At 42.1% G+C, this 20,184-nt stretch overlaps 1 protein-coding gene across 1 annotated transcript in view; it reads right to left on the bottom strand.

Annotated features, from left to right (window-relative positions):
• The window catches only part of LOC121540493 (cadherin-2-like), an 82,768-nt gene extending 67,722 nt beyond the window's left edge, over positions 1 to 15,046 (bottom strand). Inside the window, exon 1 of the mRNA XM_045207697.1 lies at positions 14,752 to 15,046. Within this exon, the coding sequence (XP_045063632.1) occupies positions 14,752 to 14,799 (48 nt within the window). The 5' untranslated portion in view covers positions 14,800 to 15,046. The remainder of the gene's footprint in view (positions 1 to 14,751) is intronic.
• Positions 15,047 to 20,184: the final 5,138 nt, after the last annotated feature.

Below are 20,184 nucleotides of genomic sequence, written 5' to 3'. Positions count from 1 at the left end.
AATCCTTCTCCCTCCAATCTCCTGATTCTGCCTCCTCAACCCTCCTCTCCTCCCTTTCTGCATCTTTTGACTCTCTATGTCCCCTATCCTCCCGGCCGGCTCGGTCCTCCACTCCTGCTCCGTGGCTTGACGACTCATTGCGAGCTCACAGAACAGGGCTCCGGGCAGCCGAGTGGAAATGGAGGAAAACTAGACTCCCTGCCGACCTCTCATCTTTTCACTCCCTCCTCTCTACATTTTCTTCCTCTGTTTCTGCTGCTAAAGCCACTTTCTACCACTCTAAATTTCAAGCCTCTGCCTCTAACCCTAGGAAGCTTTTTGCCACCTTCTCCTCCCTGCTGAATCCTCCTCCTCCTCCCTCCTCCCTCTCTGTGGATGACTTCGTCAACCATTTTAAAAAGAAGGTTGACGACATCCGATCCTCATTTATTAAGTCAAATGACACCGCTGGTCCTGCTCACACAGCCCTACCCTATGCTTTGACTTCTTTCTCCCCTCTCTCTCCAGATGAAATCTTGCGACTTGTGACGGCCGGCCGCCCAACAACCTGCCCGCTTGACCCTATCCCCTCCTCTCTTCTCCAGACCATTTCCGGAGACCTTCTCCCTTACCTCACCTCGCTCATCAACTCATCCTTGACCACTGGCTATGTCCCTTCCGTCTTCAATAGAGCGAGAGTTGCACCCCTTCTCAAAAAACCTACACTCGATCCCTCCGATGTCAACAACTACAGACCAGTATCCCTTCTTTATTTTCTCTCCAAAACTCTTGAGCGTGCCGTCTTTAGCTAACTCTCTTGCTATCTCACTCAGAATTACCGTCTTGATCCAAACCAGTCAGGTTTCAAGACTGGTCATTCAACTGAGACTGCTCTTCTCTGTGTCACGGAGGCTCTCCGCACTGCTAAAGCTAACTCTCTCTCCTCTGCTCTCATCCTTTTAGACCAATCTGCTGCCTTTGATATTGTGAACCATCAGATCCTCCTCTCCACCCTCTCCGAGTTGGACATCTCCGGCGCGGCTCACTCTTGGATTGCGTCCTACCTCACAGGTCGCTCCTACCAGGTGGTGTGGCGAGAATTTGTCTCCGCACCACGTGCTCTCACCACTGGTGTCCCCCAGGGCTCAGTTCTAGGCCCTCTCCTATTCTCTCTATACACCAAGTCACTTGGCTCTGTCATATCCTCACATGGTCTCTCCTATCATTGCTACGCAGACGACACACAATTAATCTTCTCCTTTCCCCCTTCTGATAACCAGGTGGCGAATCGCATCTCTGCATGTCTGGCAGACATATCAGTGTGGATGACGGATCACCACCTCAAGCTGAACCTCGGCAAGACGGAGCTGCTCTTCCTCCCTGGGAAGGACTGCCCGCTCCATGATCTCGCCATCACGGTTGACAACTCCGTTGTGTCCTCCTCCCAGAGTGCAAAGAACCTTGGCGTGACCCTGGACAACACCCTGTCGTTCTCCGCTAGAAAACAAACTTTTCCGTTTCATCTGTCAATTAATTGTCGGAGTAGAGGACCTTGTGCATTTCAGGTAAAATAACAACTCAATGTTTATATCCCAGGACAAATTAGCTAGCAAATGCAAGCTAGCTAGCTAAATTGCCATAAATGTTTAATGCTTTTCGACCTGTCCGAATTAATATAATTGGTTCAGAGTTTGTTTTGCTATTTCAACCTGCGTGTCCTGATCGCGTCTGGTGTGGGGGGACAAAATCAACTTGTGCACGATGGCGCATGCAGACACACGCGCGCGTTCTGTTTGGGTAGCATGTTAGGCAATTCAGTTTTTAAAAAAAACAGAGAGCTGCAGTTTAAACAAACTGTAGGCTACTGTAGCGGCTATCACTGCAAGACAGTGTGCTAGACCGATATTCAGATATTCATGTTTAAAAAATGAAATGCACAATTAGCCTACATTTGAGCAAGATCCTAACGCATACACTCTTAGAACAAAGGGTTTGAAAAGGGTTCTTTGCAGAGGGATAGGGTTCTACCAAGAACCGTTTTGATCAGAATAATCATTTTTGGAAGACACAGGTTCTTTGTAAAGCAAACATCCAAACATCCAAACATCCAAACATCCTAAGAACCATTTTTGGAAGAAAGGGTTCTTTGATGATTCTTTGGATGGCAAGAAGGATTCTTTGGAAGTATAGGAATATTTTATGTATCATTAAGGCAAATGTAGGGAGATGCCAAAGGTAAACTATAATAAACATGATTTACATTTTATAATCCAGATGCATGTTTAACTAAGGAATATAGTCAATACAATGTGTAAACATGCTTTAATGAATGTATGTATTTTTTTTTTTAAGTGTCTGAGCCACACCACCAATATAATGAGATAAGGGGAAGAGGCCATATGGAAAAGTGCCCATGGTCTTTTGGAGTAAACAAAATGTGTTGTTGGACTTTGAAAGATAATAGTGCCGTGGCAGTTAAAGATGTTAATCAGTTATCTTAAGGGGAGTAGCTTTGCATGCTATGTAAACATGACTGTGCATTTGTGTGTGTATAAAATAGATTTCTGAGCCAGAGAGAGACAGTTGCTCCATGGAGCAAGCTCTGCTTTATTATGCAATAAAGTCTAATTCTTGGATTCACAAGCTCCAGTTTCTTGAGAGATATTTTTGAGTTGACTACAGTTTAGTCAAATATTTCTACTACATAATTGGCGAGCTTTGCCAGGAGTTGAAAAACAGGGACCAGAGACGGTATACATCTGCAGTTGTGAAACGGCTTGGACGGACCATACAAACAAAAGCGGCCGCTTTTAAAAGGTAAGCCAAGTTCTTACTTTTATAGTATAACGTTTGTGTGGTTCGATCCGGGGCTCGGCATCAGCTGCAGAAATACCAAGTAGGTCTCTCCAAATTTAAGAACCAGAAAATTAGAGACTGGGAGCTTTTGGATTTAAAATGCATGCTAAATGATGAAAAGCCTCGAGGGTTGCAATAAGTAGAAAATAGTATAAGTAGATTTTCTCTGTAGGTGGATGGTCTGCTTGGGTTGGTTTGAGTCAGTCATTGTGGTTGAGTGGGGTGGGTTATCTGTCTCGTTTGAGTTGATCATTTTGTCAGTATGAATGCATCTGTTTGACTAAACCGACGGTTTGACGCGTCTTGTACTCGTCGATGACACTCGGTTGTTCGTCTGAACCGTTTCTTCAAAACATTTGATTCAATTGTTCATCCTGCTGGTAATTCTGTTTAATCCATTGTGATTTGATTGGTTGTGGTCAAGTTGGATGATTAATCTGTCTCATTCAGGTTACTAAACTGGACAGTCTGATCGATCTGTTTGATTCGATTGCTCAATTCGTGCGTTCAATCGTCGGGGTCACTCGGTTGCTCATCTGATGCGCCTGTTCGATTCGGTCGATTAATTTGATTCATTTTGCTGATCACTGTCTGGGTCATTTCGGCACGGGCGGCTGTCCATCTGGCTGAGCGATCAGATAATAACATGTTACAAAGTCCTGCGAATACCGCTTTAAAACGTGTCGAGGAAGTGAATCGTTTTTTAGGACTTCTTAGGTAAGTGAAATCCTGTACAAATATCGCTTTTTCTCTGTGTCGAGGAAGTGAATCAGAGAAAGAGAGCAGAACTTACAGGTCGCTTAGGAAAGCGTAGTAGAAGTCCGGGTGTGTCGAGGAAGTGTATCACCTAGGGGACTAGATAAATATAAATCCTGTTTAAAACTGTTTTCTTGTGTCGAGGAAGTGTATCAAGAAGGGGTTAAGTTTACAGGTAACTTAGACAAGTGCGTGAAAGAGTGAGAGTGCAAGTGAGTGTGAAAATCTCTGTCCTTGGTGGGGAAAGGTTGACGCACCTTATCTGGACCGTTACTTAAGTGTAACCTGGTAGGAAGGACGCACCCGGTCTCACACCAGGAGAGAAAGAGTGAATGGTGTGTGGATGCTCGTAGGGGTAGGAACACACATATAGCTGAGTGATTTAAAGCTAAGATAAAACACTAGCAAGGGAAAGATTTATGAGGTGTCCACACAAAGGAAAAGTGGACATCAGGAGAAATTATTTTATTATTACATAAAGAATATAGCTGAGTGATTTAAAGCTAAGATAAAACACTAGCAAGGGAAAGATTTATGAGGTGTCCACACAAAGGAAAAGTGGACATCAGGATAAATTATTTTATTATTACATAAAGAATATAGCTGAGTGATTTAAAGCTAAGATAAAACACTAGCAAGGGAAAGATTTATGAGGTGTCCACACAAAGGAAAAGTGGACATCAGGAGAAATTATTTTATTATTACATAAAGAATAGAGCTGAGTGATTTAAAGCTAAGATAAAACACTAGCAAGGGAAAGATTTATGAGGTGTCCACACAAAGGAAAAGTGGACATCAGGAGAAATTATTTTATTATTACATAAAGAATATAGCTGAGTGATTTAAAGCTAAGATAAAACACTAGCAAGGGAAAGATTTATGAGGTGTCCACACAAAGGAAAAGTGGACATCAGGATACATTATTTTATTATTACATAAAGTATATAGCTGAGTGATTTAAAGCTAAGATAAAACACTAGCAAGGGAAAGATTTATGAGGTGTCCACACAAAGGAAAAGTGGACATCAGGATACATTATTTTATTATTACATAAAGAATAGAGCTGAGTGATTTAAAGCTAAGATAAAACACTAGCAAGGGTAAGATTCATGAGGTGTCCACACAAAGGAAAAGTGGACATCAGGAAATATTATTATGATATAAAGAGACTGTCAAATGCCCATTAATAATAAATAAGTTCTAACCAAACAATAATCAAAGAAGCACAAATAGTTTAACAATAAAAGCAAATACTAATATCAAAAATAAATAAATAGGAGGAATACTAAAATAGATTAAAAAATAAGTTAAAAATATAGGCCATAAATATAATAAAACGGCGGTAGAAATACTGAGTGCTAGGTATCCCTTAGGCAAGGAAGATATAGCGAAAACATCTGAAAAATGGGAGAAACGCACCAGGAAAATGGCCACCAAATGGCCAGAAGGAGGAACATTTGATGTCTCGGTGTGTGAGGAAATGGAAACACTGATAAAGAACCATAAAGCAAAAAACACAGGAAAGAAGAGAAGCGCCAAAAAAGAAAGAGAAAAATAAGTACTCAACATGTTCAAAATGGAAGGAGAAGGATTGCTAAAGAACATGCAAGAAGCCAGGAAACTGACTCAACTCCAATTGGAAGAACTGACAAACAGAGGGAAGAAGAAAATCCAGACCCCAGTAACAGCACCTGTAAATGAAACAGGAATAATGGCTGCAGTCACTCCAGGAGGGCCATATCTGCCTCCCGCACCACAGGCCCAAGTACAACCCACAGTACCAGTAGTGAATGTGTATGCACAACAACCCCGGCAATGGAATAATAACAATAAACAACAAAAATGTCAGCAAAATAATCAAAAAGGAGGAAATCGGGGCCCACAAGGGCAACCTGGAATTAAACCTGGAATTTGCTGGGGATGCCAGCAGCAAGGGCATACCAGACGAAACTGCCCCACAAACCCCTGGCAACAACAGGGGAACAAAAACCAAAATAATTGGAAGCAACCTGACGGCTGGCAACAAAATCAGCAACAAATCCAAGGTCCTGTGAATCCATGGGCAGGGCCCAATCAGGGGTGTTAGGGGTGCCCAGAGAATCCTACCGGGGACGGTCAGTTTACAGTACTAACTACACAAGCTGATCAAGAACCTATGCTGCAGGTTCAAATAGAGAACAGAGGCACACCCATGATGGTTGACAATGGAGCCACTTACACTTGTGTAAGTCCAAATTATGCCTCTCACCTCCCCATGTCTGGCAAATATGCCAAAACTATAGGATTCTCAGGACAAACGCAGTTAATTCCAATGACAGCTCCAGTTCGCCTGACAGCGGATGACAAATCCGCAAACCTCCCTATACTTGTATCAGAACACACCCCTGTCAATCTATTGGGAAGAGATGCCCTATGCAAAATGGGTATACAAATTCGATGTTCCTCTGAAGGGGTAATTATAGACAGGGCAGGGTTAAACTTACAAATGATAATGAAACAGGATACAGCAAATGTCTATTGGTTAGGGGATATTGAGACAGAAGTAGATAGGGTAGTAAAGAAATGGGGTAGGTTTATTCAGGCTCAGATACCAGAAGCAGAAAGAGGAAAGTCAGAATTTCACTGCACCATGCAATATGATCCCTATCGTGATGATCTTTTAGAGCAACTGTGGTTGTTAAGTACAAATGGGAAATCAGTACCTATAATGTCTCAGTACATAATTATAGGAAAACAAGGAGCAGCAATGGAGGTGACGGACATGGATGGCTCAGACTTTGTGGCAAAATGGTATAATGTTTCTGAAGCTGCCCCACACATTACCTTGCTGGTGAACAAGGGAATGGAGGCCAAGGATTTGGGCACCATGATGAAGCGAGCAAAAACAATTCAATGGAACAAAACAGAAAATCCACTGATTTATCACTCGAAAGATAAAGCCTTAATCAAGATACACCATACTACAATAATGACTGGGGACCCCAGGGAAGTGAAAGTTACATCCCAACAGCTAACACAGCTAGGGGAAGTAACATAATTTGAGGACAAGCAAAAACAGGAAATTGAGAAAAACATACCTCAGGAGGTATGGTCACAACATGATACAGATGTTGGATTGGTAAAATCGGCAAGTCCTGTGTTTGTCAAAACAAAGCCAGATGTTAAGCCCCCTTGGATGGCTCAATACCATATGAAACCTGAAGCAGAAGAGGGCATCAGTGGCACAATTGAAGGACTGATAAAAGCAGGAGTACTGATAGAAACACAAAGTTGTTGTAATACACCTTTGTTGCCGGTCCTTAAAGCAGATGGGAAAACGTGGAGGCTGGTACATGACTTAAGGGCCATAAATGACATAGTACAAGATTGGCCTGCTGATGTTCCAAACCCTCATACGCTACTCACCAATGTTCCCCCAGAAGCAAAGTACTTCACAGTGATTGACCTATGTGGAGCATTTTTTTGTGTGCCCCTGGCAGAAGAGTGCAGACACTTGTTTGCATTTACCTACAAAGGTAAACAACATACATATACTCGGACTCCACAGGGATTTAAGCATTCTCCTCATGTGTTCAATCAGGTGTTAAGAATAGATCTAGAAGATCTAATACTTGAAGGAACATTGATCCAGTACGTGGATGATCTGTTGATCTGCGCTCCCTCCTTAGAACAATGCCATGCTGATTCTATGAAGGTTTTAAAGCGACTGGCAGAAGGAGGACACAAGGTGTCAAAAAAGAAATTTCAGTACTGCCAATCTCAAGTTGAATATCTAGGAAGAACAATTGCACATGGAACAAAGGCGATAGCACCAGGACAATTGGAAGGAATCAGCAAGGCACCACTTCCTCAAACAGTTGCTCAGATGATGACGTTCTTAGGGATGACTGGATTCAGCTCAGACTGGATAGAGGAGTATGCGGTTAAAACTGCTCCTCTGCGAGAAATCATGAAAGAAGCAGGACAACTAGACCTTAGAGCAAGCCTGGAATGGAACAGTGACGCATTGACTGCGTTCGAAACAATAAAGAAGGAAATACAGTCAGCTCCGGCTCTAGCAGCCCCAGATTACACAAAACCATTATTGTTGTATGTGGCAAATAGATGTGATAGGTATGCAACAGCGGTACTTATGCAAGAGACATGCAGTGGAAGACGAAAACAACCTATTGCGTATTATAGTTCTAAACTAGATTCTGTTGCCCAGGGATATCCACCCTGTTATCAAGGTCTAGTTGCATTACAATATACATATGACAAAGCGTCCACAATTACTATGGGATACCCGGTAATAATATATACACACCATAAAATAGTGGAACTAATAGAACAAGGGAAGTTTGTCCTTACCAATGCTAGAACTTTGGAATACATGACTCTATTGACCTATCCAGATGTTTCCATTAAACGATGCAGTACAGTAAACCCAGCTGAAAGAATCCCCTTAGAGTTTGAGGGGCAAGCACATGACTGTGTAGCAGATTCATTGACATTTACTCGACTAAGGCCAGACTTAGAGTCAACCCCGTTGTCCAGCCGGGGGGAAGAGTGCAGAGAAGAGTATTTGGTTGATGGATCCTGTTATAAAGATCATGTGGGAAATAATAATAATAATAATAATAATATGCCATTTAGCAGACGCTTTTTTCCAAAGCGACTTACAGTCATGCGTGCATACATTTTTGTGTATGGGTGGTCCCGGGGATCGAACCCACTACCTTGGCGTTACAAGCGCCGTGCTCTACCAGCTGAGCTACAGAGGACCACAAAATCATGCAGGCTATGCAGTAGTGCAAAAACAAGGAGACATTTTCAAAGAAGTGATAGCAGAATACTGTCCACAGCCATGCTCAGCCCAGTTGGCTGAACTAAAAGCACTCACTGCAGCTTGCATCCTAGGAAAACGAAAAACTGTTAATATCTATACTGATTCAGCATTTGCACATGGGGTGTGTCATCTATTTGGGGCAGTCTGGAAGCAGCGAGGGTTCAAGAAAAGCGATGGTACACCCATACAACACCACGAGCAGATTGTGAAATTAATGATGGCATTAATGTATCCCACTAAATTGGCGATAGTGAAATGTCAGGCGCATAGAAAAGGAAAATGATTTATAACCAAAGGAAATAATGCATCTGATGAAGCTGCAAAGAAGGCATCTAGATGCACCGTCCCAGTGTTAACAGCACCAATGGTCATTATTGAATCCATACCACAGCCAGATGATATAATAAGGATGCAGGAAAGAGTAGGACCTTATGAACAGACAATGTGGCACCAAAGAGGGGCCACCAAAGATGTGAAGGGATTATGGAGGTCTCATGAAGGAACCATAGTAGCACCCATTGTGTTGCTCAACTTACTGATAACTGATGCGCATGGTTTTGACCATTGCGCAAGGGGGGAAATAGTAAGGAAAATTAAAAAACAAGGATACTGGTCTCCATACCTACAGGCAACAATAGATGAGGCATTAGCAAGATGTGAGGTGTGTGCAGAAAACAATGTAAGGAAAGGAATAAAAACGCCTATAGGGCACATACCAGTTCCTGAAGGACCATTTCGACACTTAGTCATGGACTATGTAGATATGATAAAAAAGGTGAATGGCAAAAGGTACATGGTAGTGATCATAGATAGATTCAGTAGATGGGTAGAAGCGGTACCCTCAGCAGATCTAGGATCAGGAACAGGAACAGTAATCAAATTTCTAACCAGAGAAGTAATACCCAGATGTGGAATACCAATAGAAATCAGTTCAGACAATTGATCAGCGTTTATTCAGAAAACAGTGAAGCAAGTATTACAGCAGCTAAGGATTAAGCAAAGACTAGGGTGTGTGTATCGGCCGCAATCTCAGGGGATGGTTGAGAGAATTAATGGCACCCTCAAGGCTAAACTGAATAAAATCTGTGCTAGTGCAAAGCTCAATTGGGTGGATGCACTAGCACTAGCATTGATTAGTTATCGCATGCAAACTAACAGAAATACGCATCTAACCCCACATGAAATGCTTACGGGTCGACCCATGCCAGTGCCAGGTCTAAGAGGGCCCTACAAAGGACCCTCATTGGAACAATTAGAGATGGAACTTGAAGCATATGTAAGACAACTAACTGCTATACATAAAGTGATCTATCTCCAGGAAAAAGGGCGAGAACCGGAACCTGGACCAGAGGAGCCAGGGCCGGTGATTCCAGGAGATCGAGTCTACATCCGAGTGTTTCGCAAGAAGTGGAACGAGCCCAGGAGAGAAGGACCATATACGGTGATCCGAGCGACGCCCACAGCAGTACAGGTGGAAGGAAGCACGACGTGGTACCATCTAAATCACTGCACCAGGGTCCCGAAGAGAACCGGTCTGCCATCGGCGAGCCATGGGGAAGAGGAGGATGTCGAGGCACCAGATGGAGTCCAAGAAGAAGAAGCATGCACGAGTCCAAGTGCCAACGTCGAAGGACAACAGGCACTCCCACCTGAAAATCCGGAGAGTCTGGAGGTGGGGCCTGATGATGTGGGGAATACTGCTGATAGGATACCTGCCATGGCAGATCCCCCAAACACAAGCAGACACCCAGGGAATGGAGGGACAACAGGAGAAGGAGGAGGAAGCAATCTTTCTACCATTGAAGGAAGAGACTCCTCTGCTGTTGAGGAAAGGGACTTTCCCACAATTGACTTCTCTGCCCTCACATGATCTCCGACAATTTAAGAACTGTGGAATTGCTCTAACGGTAATAGCAGTTAACCTAGGAGAGATGGTGGTGAGTCTGCCTACAACTATACAATATTCTAGAGATAGTCTTACTGAGCCAGGAAGAATTGTTGTTGTAAATAAAGAACAAGTATCGTACACAGGATGGCCTAGATTGGGGAAATGTCAGCTTGAAGGATATGCAATGTTTAGAATAAAATGCCTAAAAAATAATTGTGTAGAAGTTGAGATAAAAGGGAATGGACATGGAAAAAGAATGGATATAAAACAAGCCAATCATCTCATGATTTCGTCAGTACTTAAGAAATTGGTTCCTGAAGCTAAAATAAGGAATAGAATAAAAAAGCATGTACCTTTGAAAATAGCTCGAACCAGTATTGCTATTCCAGCCCAAGTACTGACAGCTATGGAAACTCAAAAATCATTTTCAATACAAAGGATAAAACCTCTGCCAGAAAAATCACTTTGTGGGTGGGCTAATCATCAAACAAGAGGAGAAGCAATCTGGGATGAATATGGCTGCCAAATAGAAGTTAACAAAGGAGACACTAATTGGGAAATTATCTTAAAGGAATTGACTCAAGAAAATAATGCAAAGTACATATTGGAAATAGTTAGTGTTAAAGGGTTAGAAGGGAATAGTATAATAACAATGGATATTGATCCTATTTCCAAACACCAATCTAGACAGGAAGAAGAACCTGAAATAGTTAATGTAACTATGACCACTACCCAAGGACCACTAATTACTATAGCAGTTGAACCAACAAAGACAGGATTAGAAATAATAGGAACAAATGGGTTTTTTCAAAATGTATGGGATTCTTTAACTAATTGGGAAAACCAAAAAAATAGACAATCTACCTCAGCCCCAACAGTAACACCGAAAGTAATGATAGCATCAACAAAAATAGAAAGGCTATGGGAGGGAGCCATGCAAAATGATTGGTACAAATGGGCACAATATTCAGCTAAAATAATGAATAGAAAAACTAATTGTTTAGTATGTGCTCCTTCTATTCTGATAGTAATACCAAATCCACACAGTTAAAAGGACTGTGCTAAGCTACTGTCATCTTAAAAGAGGAGAAAGGCCCTACTGTCCTGCAGAATGTTTATCATTTTTGGGAAATCCCTATCATTACAGATTCTATAATCAAGTAGGATGGGGAGAGTGGTGTAAAAAATGTGATACCAGAATAGAGCCCAGAAAAATGGAAGCACCGGAAAAATACCGTATAGACTATAATCAAAATTATGAATGCTACAATAAAACAGATGGGGAGCACGATTTGGGAAAATTTAAGGGAAAGTGTGAGATCACATACAGTGGGGAAAAAAAGTATTTAGTCAGCCACCAATTGTGCAAGTTCTCCCACTTAAAATGATGAGAGAGGCCTGTAATTTTCATCATAGGTACACGTCAACTATGACAGACAAAATGAGAAAAAAGAATCCAGAAAATCACATTGTAGGATTTTTAATGAATTTATTTGCAAATTATGGTGGAAAATAAGTATTTGGTCAATAACAAAAGTTTCTCAATACTTTGTTGTATACCCTTTGTTGGCAATGACACAGGTCAAACGTTTTCTGTAAGTCTTCACAAGGTTTTCACACACTGTTGCTGGTATTTTGGCCCATTCCTCCATGCAGATCTCCTCTAGAGCAGTGATGTTTTGGGGCTGTTGCTGGGCAACACGGACTTTCAACTCCCTCCAAAGATTTTCTATGGGGTTGAGATCTGGAGACTGGCTAGGCCACTCCAGGACCTTGAAATGCTTCTTACGAAGCCACTCCTTCGTTGCCCGGGCGGTGTGTTTGGGATCATTGTCATGCTGAAAGACCCAGCCACGTTTCATCTTCAACGCCCTTGCTGATGGAAGGAGGTTTTCACTCAAAATCTCACGATACATGGCCCCATTGATTCTTTCCTTTACACGGATCAGTCGTCCTGGTCCCTTTGCAGAAAAACAGCCCCAAAGCATGATGTTTCCACCCCCATGCTTCACAGTAGGTATGGTGTTCTTTGGATGCAACTCAGCATTCTTTGTCCTCCAAACACGACGAGTTGAGTTTTTACCAAAAAGTTATATTTTGGTTTCATCTGACCATATGACATTCTCCCAATCCTCTTCTGGATCATCCAAATGCACTCTAGCAAACGTCAGACGGGCCTGGACATGTACTGGCTTAAGCAGGGGGGACACGTCTGGCACTGCAGGATTTGAGTCCCTGGCGGCGTAGTGTGTTACTGATGGTAGGCTTTGTTACTTTGGTCCCAGCGCTCTGCAGGTCATTCACTAGGTCCCCCGGGTGGTTCTGGGATTTTGCTCACCGTTCTTGTGATCATTTTGACCCCACGGGGTGAGATCTTTGGGAGCCCCAGATCGAGGGAGATTATCAGTGGTCTTGTATGTCTTCCATTTCCTAATAATTGCTCCCACAGTTGATTTCTTCAAACCAAGCTGCTTACCTATTGCATATTCAGTCTTCCCAGCCTGGTGCAGGTCTACAATTTTGTTTCTGGTGTCCTTTGACAGCTCTTTGGTCTTGGCCATAGTGGAGTTTGGAGAGTGACTGTTTGAGGTTGTGGACAGGTGTCTTTTATACTGATAACAAGTTCAAACAGGTGCCATTAATACAGGTAACGAGTGGAGGACAGAGGAGCCTCTTAAATAAGAAGTTACAGGTCTGTGAGAGCCAGAAATATTGCTTGTTTGTAGGTGACCAAATACTTATTTTCCACCATAATTTGCAAATAAATTCATTAAACATCCTACAATGTGATTTTCTGGATTTTTTTTTCTCATTTTGTCTGTCATAGTTGACGTGTACCTATGATGAAAAGTACAGGCCTCTATCATCTTTTTAAGTGGGAGTATTGATTGGTTAATAAATTTTATGCTACACACAGATAAATAACATACCGTTTTCTACACTAATCCAATCTGTTGGCGTTATTGCACCCATTACTGAGATGGTTGTTCCCGTTTAGATGATTGAGGTAGTCTCAATACTGTACCTTCCCTACCCTGGCAGTTATTCTGAATGCAGGTTGTGGGTGATTAACAATTCCATTTGTTGGATACCCGAACTCTGGCTGGATTCCAATAGGAATTACACATCACTTTGCCAGCCAGCATAATGTGACTTGCAGGCCTGATGTGGCCTGTAAACCGGGAGATTTCTAACACCACTGTGTTAGGGTATAAGTAGGTCCTCAAAGAAAGGCCTTAAGTTATACTGTATGTAATGTATTGTCATAAATAATCAAATTTTAAAGGCTAATATGGGTGGTGGAACTGTTCATTGAGGGTTCTAGGAATAACCCTCCAAAGATAAAATGGTTCAAGGTAGATCTCTTCATAAATGCTTCTAAGAAGAACCTTTAGATGATAAAATGGTTATTGGTAGAACCCTTCATAGAGGGTTCGAGGTAGAACCATATACAGGGGGTTCTCTGAAGATCCTTACATAGGGGGTTCTACCCAGCACCAAAAAAGGTTCCCCTATGGGGACAAACCGAAGAACCCTGTATGGTTCTACTTAGCACCTTTTATTCTAAGAGTGTAGTTTAAAATCAATATAAACCAACAACCTAATATGGAGGCAATGTAGAAGGAAAGAAATGCAGTGATTTCCCCGCAGACTGAGACTGGGTTGGTTGTCTCATGTGTTGGTTGTCACAGCGCTAATTACTCCCAATATAAATGGCGTTGTGTAATATTTTTGAGGTTAAAATGTGTGAATTCTTTGAAAGAACTCATCCACCTGGTCAATTCATGTCAACATGACAAAACATTGATGTGAAAGTAAAAAATAAATGATTGATATTTTATTTGTAAATGTTTGAATTATGGGAGTATTCACTAACAATTATGTACACACACAAAAATGTAATGTTATTCTCACGGCATAAATGCTTAATTTTGTTAGGAATATCCTTTGATCAAACAAAGGCTTGGCTATTTCTAAGGCTGTATGCTATATTGGTTAATTTCATGTTACAAAAGGAATATGCTGCTAGCAAATGTTGTGACAACCAACCCCATACTGTGTGTCATCCAATCCCGCGATGAGGCTGGTTGTGTGTGACATCCAACCCTGCAATGGGGCTGGAAACTGGTTTTCACAAGTGGACTTAGTGTTTGATGGTTTATAACTCTTCGTTGGAATATAAAAAGGGTCCCCATTTCAACCCAAGAACTTGGTCTTTCTCTTAATATTGAAATTAATATTGTAAAGTATACTGGTGCTGAGCAATACACATGAGACTAATAATTGTGACAACCAACGCCGGTCTCCCCTACTGAGTTGACCATCATCATATAGCGAAAACCAACCCGTCACTCAGACCCCTGTCCCATAGCCAACCGACCCCTGTCCCATAGCCAACCAACCCCACCACTCCGCCAACCAAAGTAACGGTTTCGTAGCCTACCTGCACAGCTGCCAGTAGAATTACCAGCGCGACTAAGGTTAGAAACATGATTAAAATCCCTCCTTTGAATGCGTTGTGAAAAGTCTCGGTCTCTCTTCGCGGTCCAATGCGAGAATGTTCAATAGTAAACGAGCAGCAGCGGCATGTAGCAGCCTCGTGTCTCTCCTCGCCGTCCCTGTTCTGTGCTATGCTGCTGAGCAGAGTGCACTCTGTCTGGTACTGAGGCTGAATGACTAACTTCCTACCAGTCGGACCGACCAACAACACCGGCCTCAGTGTCTCGACCTAGCGGATAACATCAGATATGGCAGGAATCACACAAAGATCCCTTTCTCTCTCTTTTCCCTCTCTCTCTCTTCTTCTCTCCCGGCGAAGAATGCCAGACCACGCCCCTCCTGTACAACCAAATGAAAAGAGTCCTACCCTACACAGCCACTCTCCGAGGAGTAAACGTGGTTGGAGGGAGTTGGGAATAGGGATTGTCTGTTGATGTGAAATAATTACTTGGCTTATGTTTGAGCAGTAAAAAATGAGGCCAATGACTGACCATGTGAAGTGGTGCTATTGGTGGTGGTTTCAATGCAACAAGCTCTCACAGTCTCATGTCAGAATTAGACGTTCATCCATGTTTCTCAAACATCAAATTTCAAAGTTGTTCCAAATATCAAACTTAGAAGTGTTTAAGGTTAAGGTTAGGCATTAACTCTGATTTTTTTAAGGTTAGGTTTAAGTTTAGGCATTAACTCCGAAATCTTAAGGTTAGGCATTAACTCTGAATTGTTAAGGTAAGGGTTAAAGTAAAGGGTTAGCCTAGCAAAACCGAAATCTACTTGAAGGTAACAGCACTCACTGTTGCCCCTAGTGGCCGGTTTCCATCAGACATGGACGGATGTCTAATACTGACTTGTATCACGGGTGACCTGGCTCTTCAGTGAGGAGGCAAGACAAGATGTTTGCAATGGACAGGCAAAGTGAGGGATTTTATTAGTTGAGAAGGAAAGGCGCCTAACCCAACAAACTGAAAAGTAAATCAACTTTGGTAACACCATAGAGAATGATAGAGGACTCTTCTTTGTATCTGTCCCACTATGGCACATTATCTGAGCGCACGGGCAGCGCCATTGAGGCCATTTGCATTTAGTCAGAATTGTCCATCTGTAGATGCTCTACAGATGCTCATACTATCAACAAACTATCTGTTGATAAGCAACTGCTTGCCAAGGTTATGGTTATGGTTAGGTTTAGAATAAGGGTTAGGGTAAGGGTTAGGGTTAGGATAAGGGTTAAGGTTAGGTTTAGAGTTAGGGATAGTAGATAGTTAGTTGAAATGTTACTGATAGTCTGTAGAGCATCTACAGATGGACTATCCAAATAAAGTGTTAACCAATTTTCTTATTTTAATACTTCTATGAGTTGGTAAATAATCTGAAAGGGTGCATACTGCCACCTAGAATACGTTGTTTGAACAGGTATTAAGCAAAGATTGCCGATTTACTGCCACCTGCAGTTATGGAATGTTTGCTCACGAGCATAATTCATTGGCTGATCCCTCCTGATGACCTGGATGGAATTAAGTGATCCTTCCTTAACCCATAGGAAGTCCGACCCAGTTGACTACTTAAAAATGGTGAAAGTACTCCATGCTAAAACAGGCTTTTGGGCACCACTCTATGGTTAAAACCAATGGCTGTCAGCATCCGGTCAACACATGTGTTAAGCGTCAAAGGCCTACAGGTTTCAGATTGATTGAAAATAAATGCAGTAGGCCTACTCAGAATTCAGTCTGCCTTCTATGTAGTAGACCTATACTAGGCCATATATACAGTACAACGACCTGAGAGCGGTAAAGCGAATTACAGGACCTTTTTAGTGCAGTAGGCTAATCTTGCAGGCTGAGAGATACAGTACATACACACACACTCATTGCTTCATACTTGCTCACACTGCTCTCTCTCTCTCTCTCTCTCTCTCTCTCTCTCTCTCTCTCTCTCTCTCTCTCTCTCTCTCTCTCTCTCTCTCTCTTCGCTCTCTCTCTCTCACACATACACACACACTGATTGTCCTGGGATTGCAAGGACATTGCAGGTGTACGTTTGTTATTTATAGGCTAATTGTGTGTGTGTGTGTGTGCGTGTGTTTTCATGCCGTGTCTCAGTGAAGTGAAAAGCTTTCAGCAGCTACGTTAAGTGGAGTCAAAGCCCAACGCTGATCACGACAATCCTCCTGCATACCTCTCTCGCTCTCTCGCTCTCTCTCTCTCTCTCTCTCTCTGACCCTTCCTTTATCTTTCTCCCTCTGCCTTTTGCTTTCTCTATATGCCTTTACTCTCGCTCTCTCCCTGTGCCTTCCTCTCTCTCTCTCCTTCTCTCTATGTCCCTTCCTCTATCTCAATTCAATTCAATGGGCTTTATTGGCATGGGAAACATATGTTTACATTGCCAAAGTAAATGGAATAGACAACAAACAAAAGGGAAATAACAAGGGATGCATTAGTGAACATTACACACACAAAAGTTGTAAAATAATATAGACATTTCAAATGTTATATTATTGGCTAAGTACAGTGTCAAAACAATGTAGGTAATCCTCGCAGGATGCTTTTCAGTAATAATGTGATTTACTGTGTGGTGGGCATGTGTGGTGTCTGTTCTCCTCCCTAGCTGGTAAACAGAGAGAGCCGAATGGGACTGCGAGTCCTCTCTCTCTCTCTCTCTCTCTCTCTCTCTCTCTCTCTCTCCTCTCTCCTCCCTCTCTCTCTCTCTCTCTCTCTCTCTCTCTCTCTCTCTCTCTCTCTCTCTCTCTCTCTCTCTCTCTCTCTCTCTCTCTCTCTCTCTCTCTCTCTCTCTCTCTCTCAATTACTGACCTGATGATGTGGCAGAGAATTGAATATGACATGGTGACTAGCTGTAATTTAAATAGTGTGTGGCTCTTTGGCAGGGGTGTCAAACTCATTCCATGGAGGGCCTAGTGCCTGCGGGTTTCTCCTTCTAATTAAGACAGGTGATGGGAGTTATTTACTAATTGTTGATCTTAATTAATCAATCAAGTACAAGGAAAGAGCTTAAACATCCACAGAATGAGTTTGACACATGCACAACTTGGTACCAATTGTATTTATGGCAACATTTATAAAGGCATGACACCTGACAGTGTAGAGGTTCAATATTTATAAACAGAAATAAGCAGAAAGTATTACCTTGGATGACATTCCTACTCATGGGAGACCATAAAGAGCTAGCTGAAAGCTATACCTCCAATAAGCCACGCCTGCAATATTCTGATAGGCTGCTGCTGCTAAAGTATGCTGCTAATCAGCAAATAATGTTGCATGTTGTCAACATCGTATGTTAATGACATGTATTGCTAGTGACAGCAAGTTGCCTGTAGGTTACTGGTAACATTTTGCCAGTAAGTTACCGGGAATTCTACAATAACTTGCCTACAAAAGGTTTTCAGTTAAGAAATGACAGATTGACTACAAATTCTGGCAACAAGTTGCCATTAAGTTACTGGAAAATACACACCTAACTCTTTACAGTGCAGCCAATTACTGAGTTCTTACAGTTCATAGTTCTTACAAAGTTTGCAGAAGAGACAGTGTCAGAGGAGGTGCTTAACTTGCATTAAACCATGACTGTTTAAATTTAATTAATGTAAATTATGCCTTTTAAAGTAATATATTCTCACCTGGGTTTTTACATGCTCAACTTTTGTCAGGTGTAGTTTCATGGTATCACATTAAAATGTTGCATCCCCATGTTTCCCCATGAGATACTGATAATCTATTATTGAGAAGAGAATTGTATTGGATTCACCGTTTGTGTACCATGTCTCCTAGAGGTCTGAACCAAGAGTTTGATATCAGACCATTTCTTACATGAATATGTCACTTTGATTTGTCTTGCCATCCAGGTCACCTACTTGGTCATTTTGTAAATATATCATATTTTCTGTAACTACTACATGTGCCCGTCTCAGTGATGTCAAATTCTTAGAGATACACAAATTGTTTTTACACCCACCATGCGTCTTGTCCGCAATGGTCATGTGAGGTGAAATGTGTATATTTTGGGATGTGAGCACTCAGTTTGTTTGTTTGTTTGACCTGACGAAGATCCGATTCAGATCAAAACGTTGTCAATAAAGCTGTGAATTGGGAGCTTTAACAGTGTGCGGGCCTTCTTGTTCTTGACTAGCATCCCCATGTTTTCACATTTATTTCATGAGATCATGTTTTCAAATGTTGTTACTTGTAGTTTCATGGTAGCACATGTAAAAATGTTGCATCCCATGTGTCACATTTATTGATCTCACATTTATTTCACGAGATCAATAATGTTGATTCACATATTGTCACTTTTATCACATTAACTTCACAATAAATCACGTGATCACATGAGATCACACGAGAGTGTTTTTTCTGTAAGGGTTCTTTGCTTCCCCTTCTCTCTTGTGTCCCCCCACCCCTCTCTTTCTCACTCTCTGCATTTACCTCCATCTCTTTTTTTTATTTTCCACCTACTCTCATGCCCACTCTCTTCCTCTATCCCTAATCTGTCTCTCTGATTAGCCATCTGTCTCATCTTGATTACTATCGGTCTCCTCAAATCATTCCAGAGGTCTCGCTAGGGTGCTGTGGTGTGTGTGTGTGTGTGTGTGGAGGGGGGTCTGTTTAATAAAAATGCTTCGATCTGTTTTACTGCTTGTGTAAGAGTTTGACTGTGGTCTCAGTCACTAGAACAAAAACAAAAAAACTATATGCAAAACCATATGACTTTCACTCTGAGCCCCAGTCTCAGGATGTCTGATGATTGGAGCTCCTGTTTATACAGTGCTATGAAAAAGCACTGTATATAAGATACGGCCATATTCAGTCTATAGGGCCGTAGGGATTAGTGCGCTAAATGGCGAACCGCTCTGATGAGAGGGATCTAATAGATATCCCCGGGCCCTGGCACTTATCTGGGCTGTGGAATGAGCAGCATTCAGTCCTGTCTGTGGAGTTCAGCACTGATACATTCTCACTTAGCACTTTTAGCATAAGCATCAATGCTAGCTGTGTGTTCATAGTAACTAGCCTAGCATAGTCTAGCGTAACATTGGCCCCAGAGATATTGGCTAGGTACAGTAATATGCTCACTGTACTCTAATTATCTTTAGCACTTTAGCGAGGTCTGACACTGAATGCTTTCTAATGGGGTCCAGGCCAGACCTGCACTGTTAAACCCTCATCCATATCCTCCCTGCTCTCAGCACTCAGCCTTTAAGTGCTGTGCTGCACATTACCATTTGTCCAAGTTAACGTTAGTGAGCAGAGCTCCCCTCCAGTCCTGTATACTGGAATAAAGAGGATTAGGTTAGCCCGTGACATTGTTACAGTGTGGTTGCGTCCCAAATGGCACCCTATTATTTGCTATATAGTGCACTACTTTG

This window comes from Coregonus clupeaformis, chromosome 26 (assembly GCF_020615455.1).
Source record: "Coregonus clupeaformis isolate EN_2021a chromosome 26, ASM2061545v1, whole genome shotgun sequence".
Taxonomy (NCBI): Eukaryota; Metazoa; Chordata; class Actinopteri; order Salmoniformes; family Salmonidae; genus Coregonus; species Coregonus clupeaformis.
The sequence above is the reverse complement of the archived record's forward strand: the minus strand, read 5'-3'. Positions and strand labels throughout refer to the sequence as shown.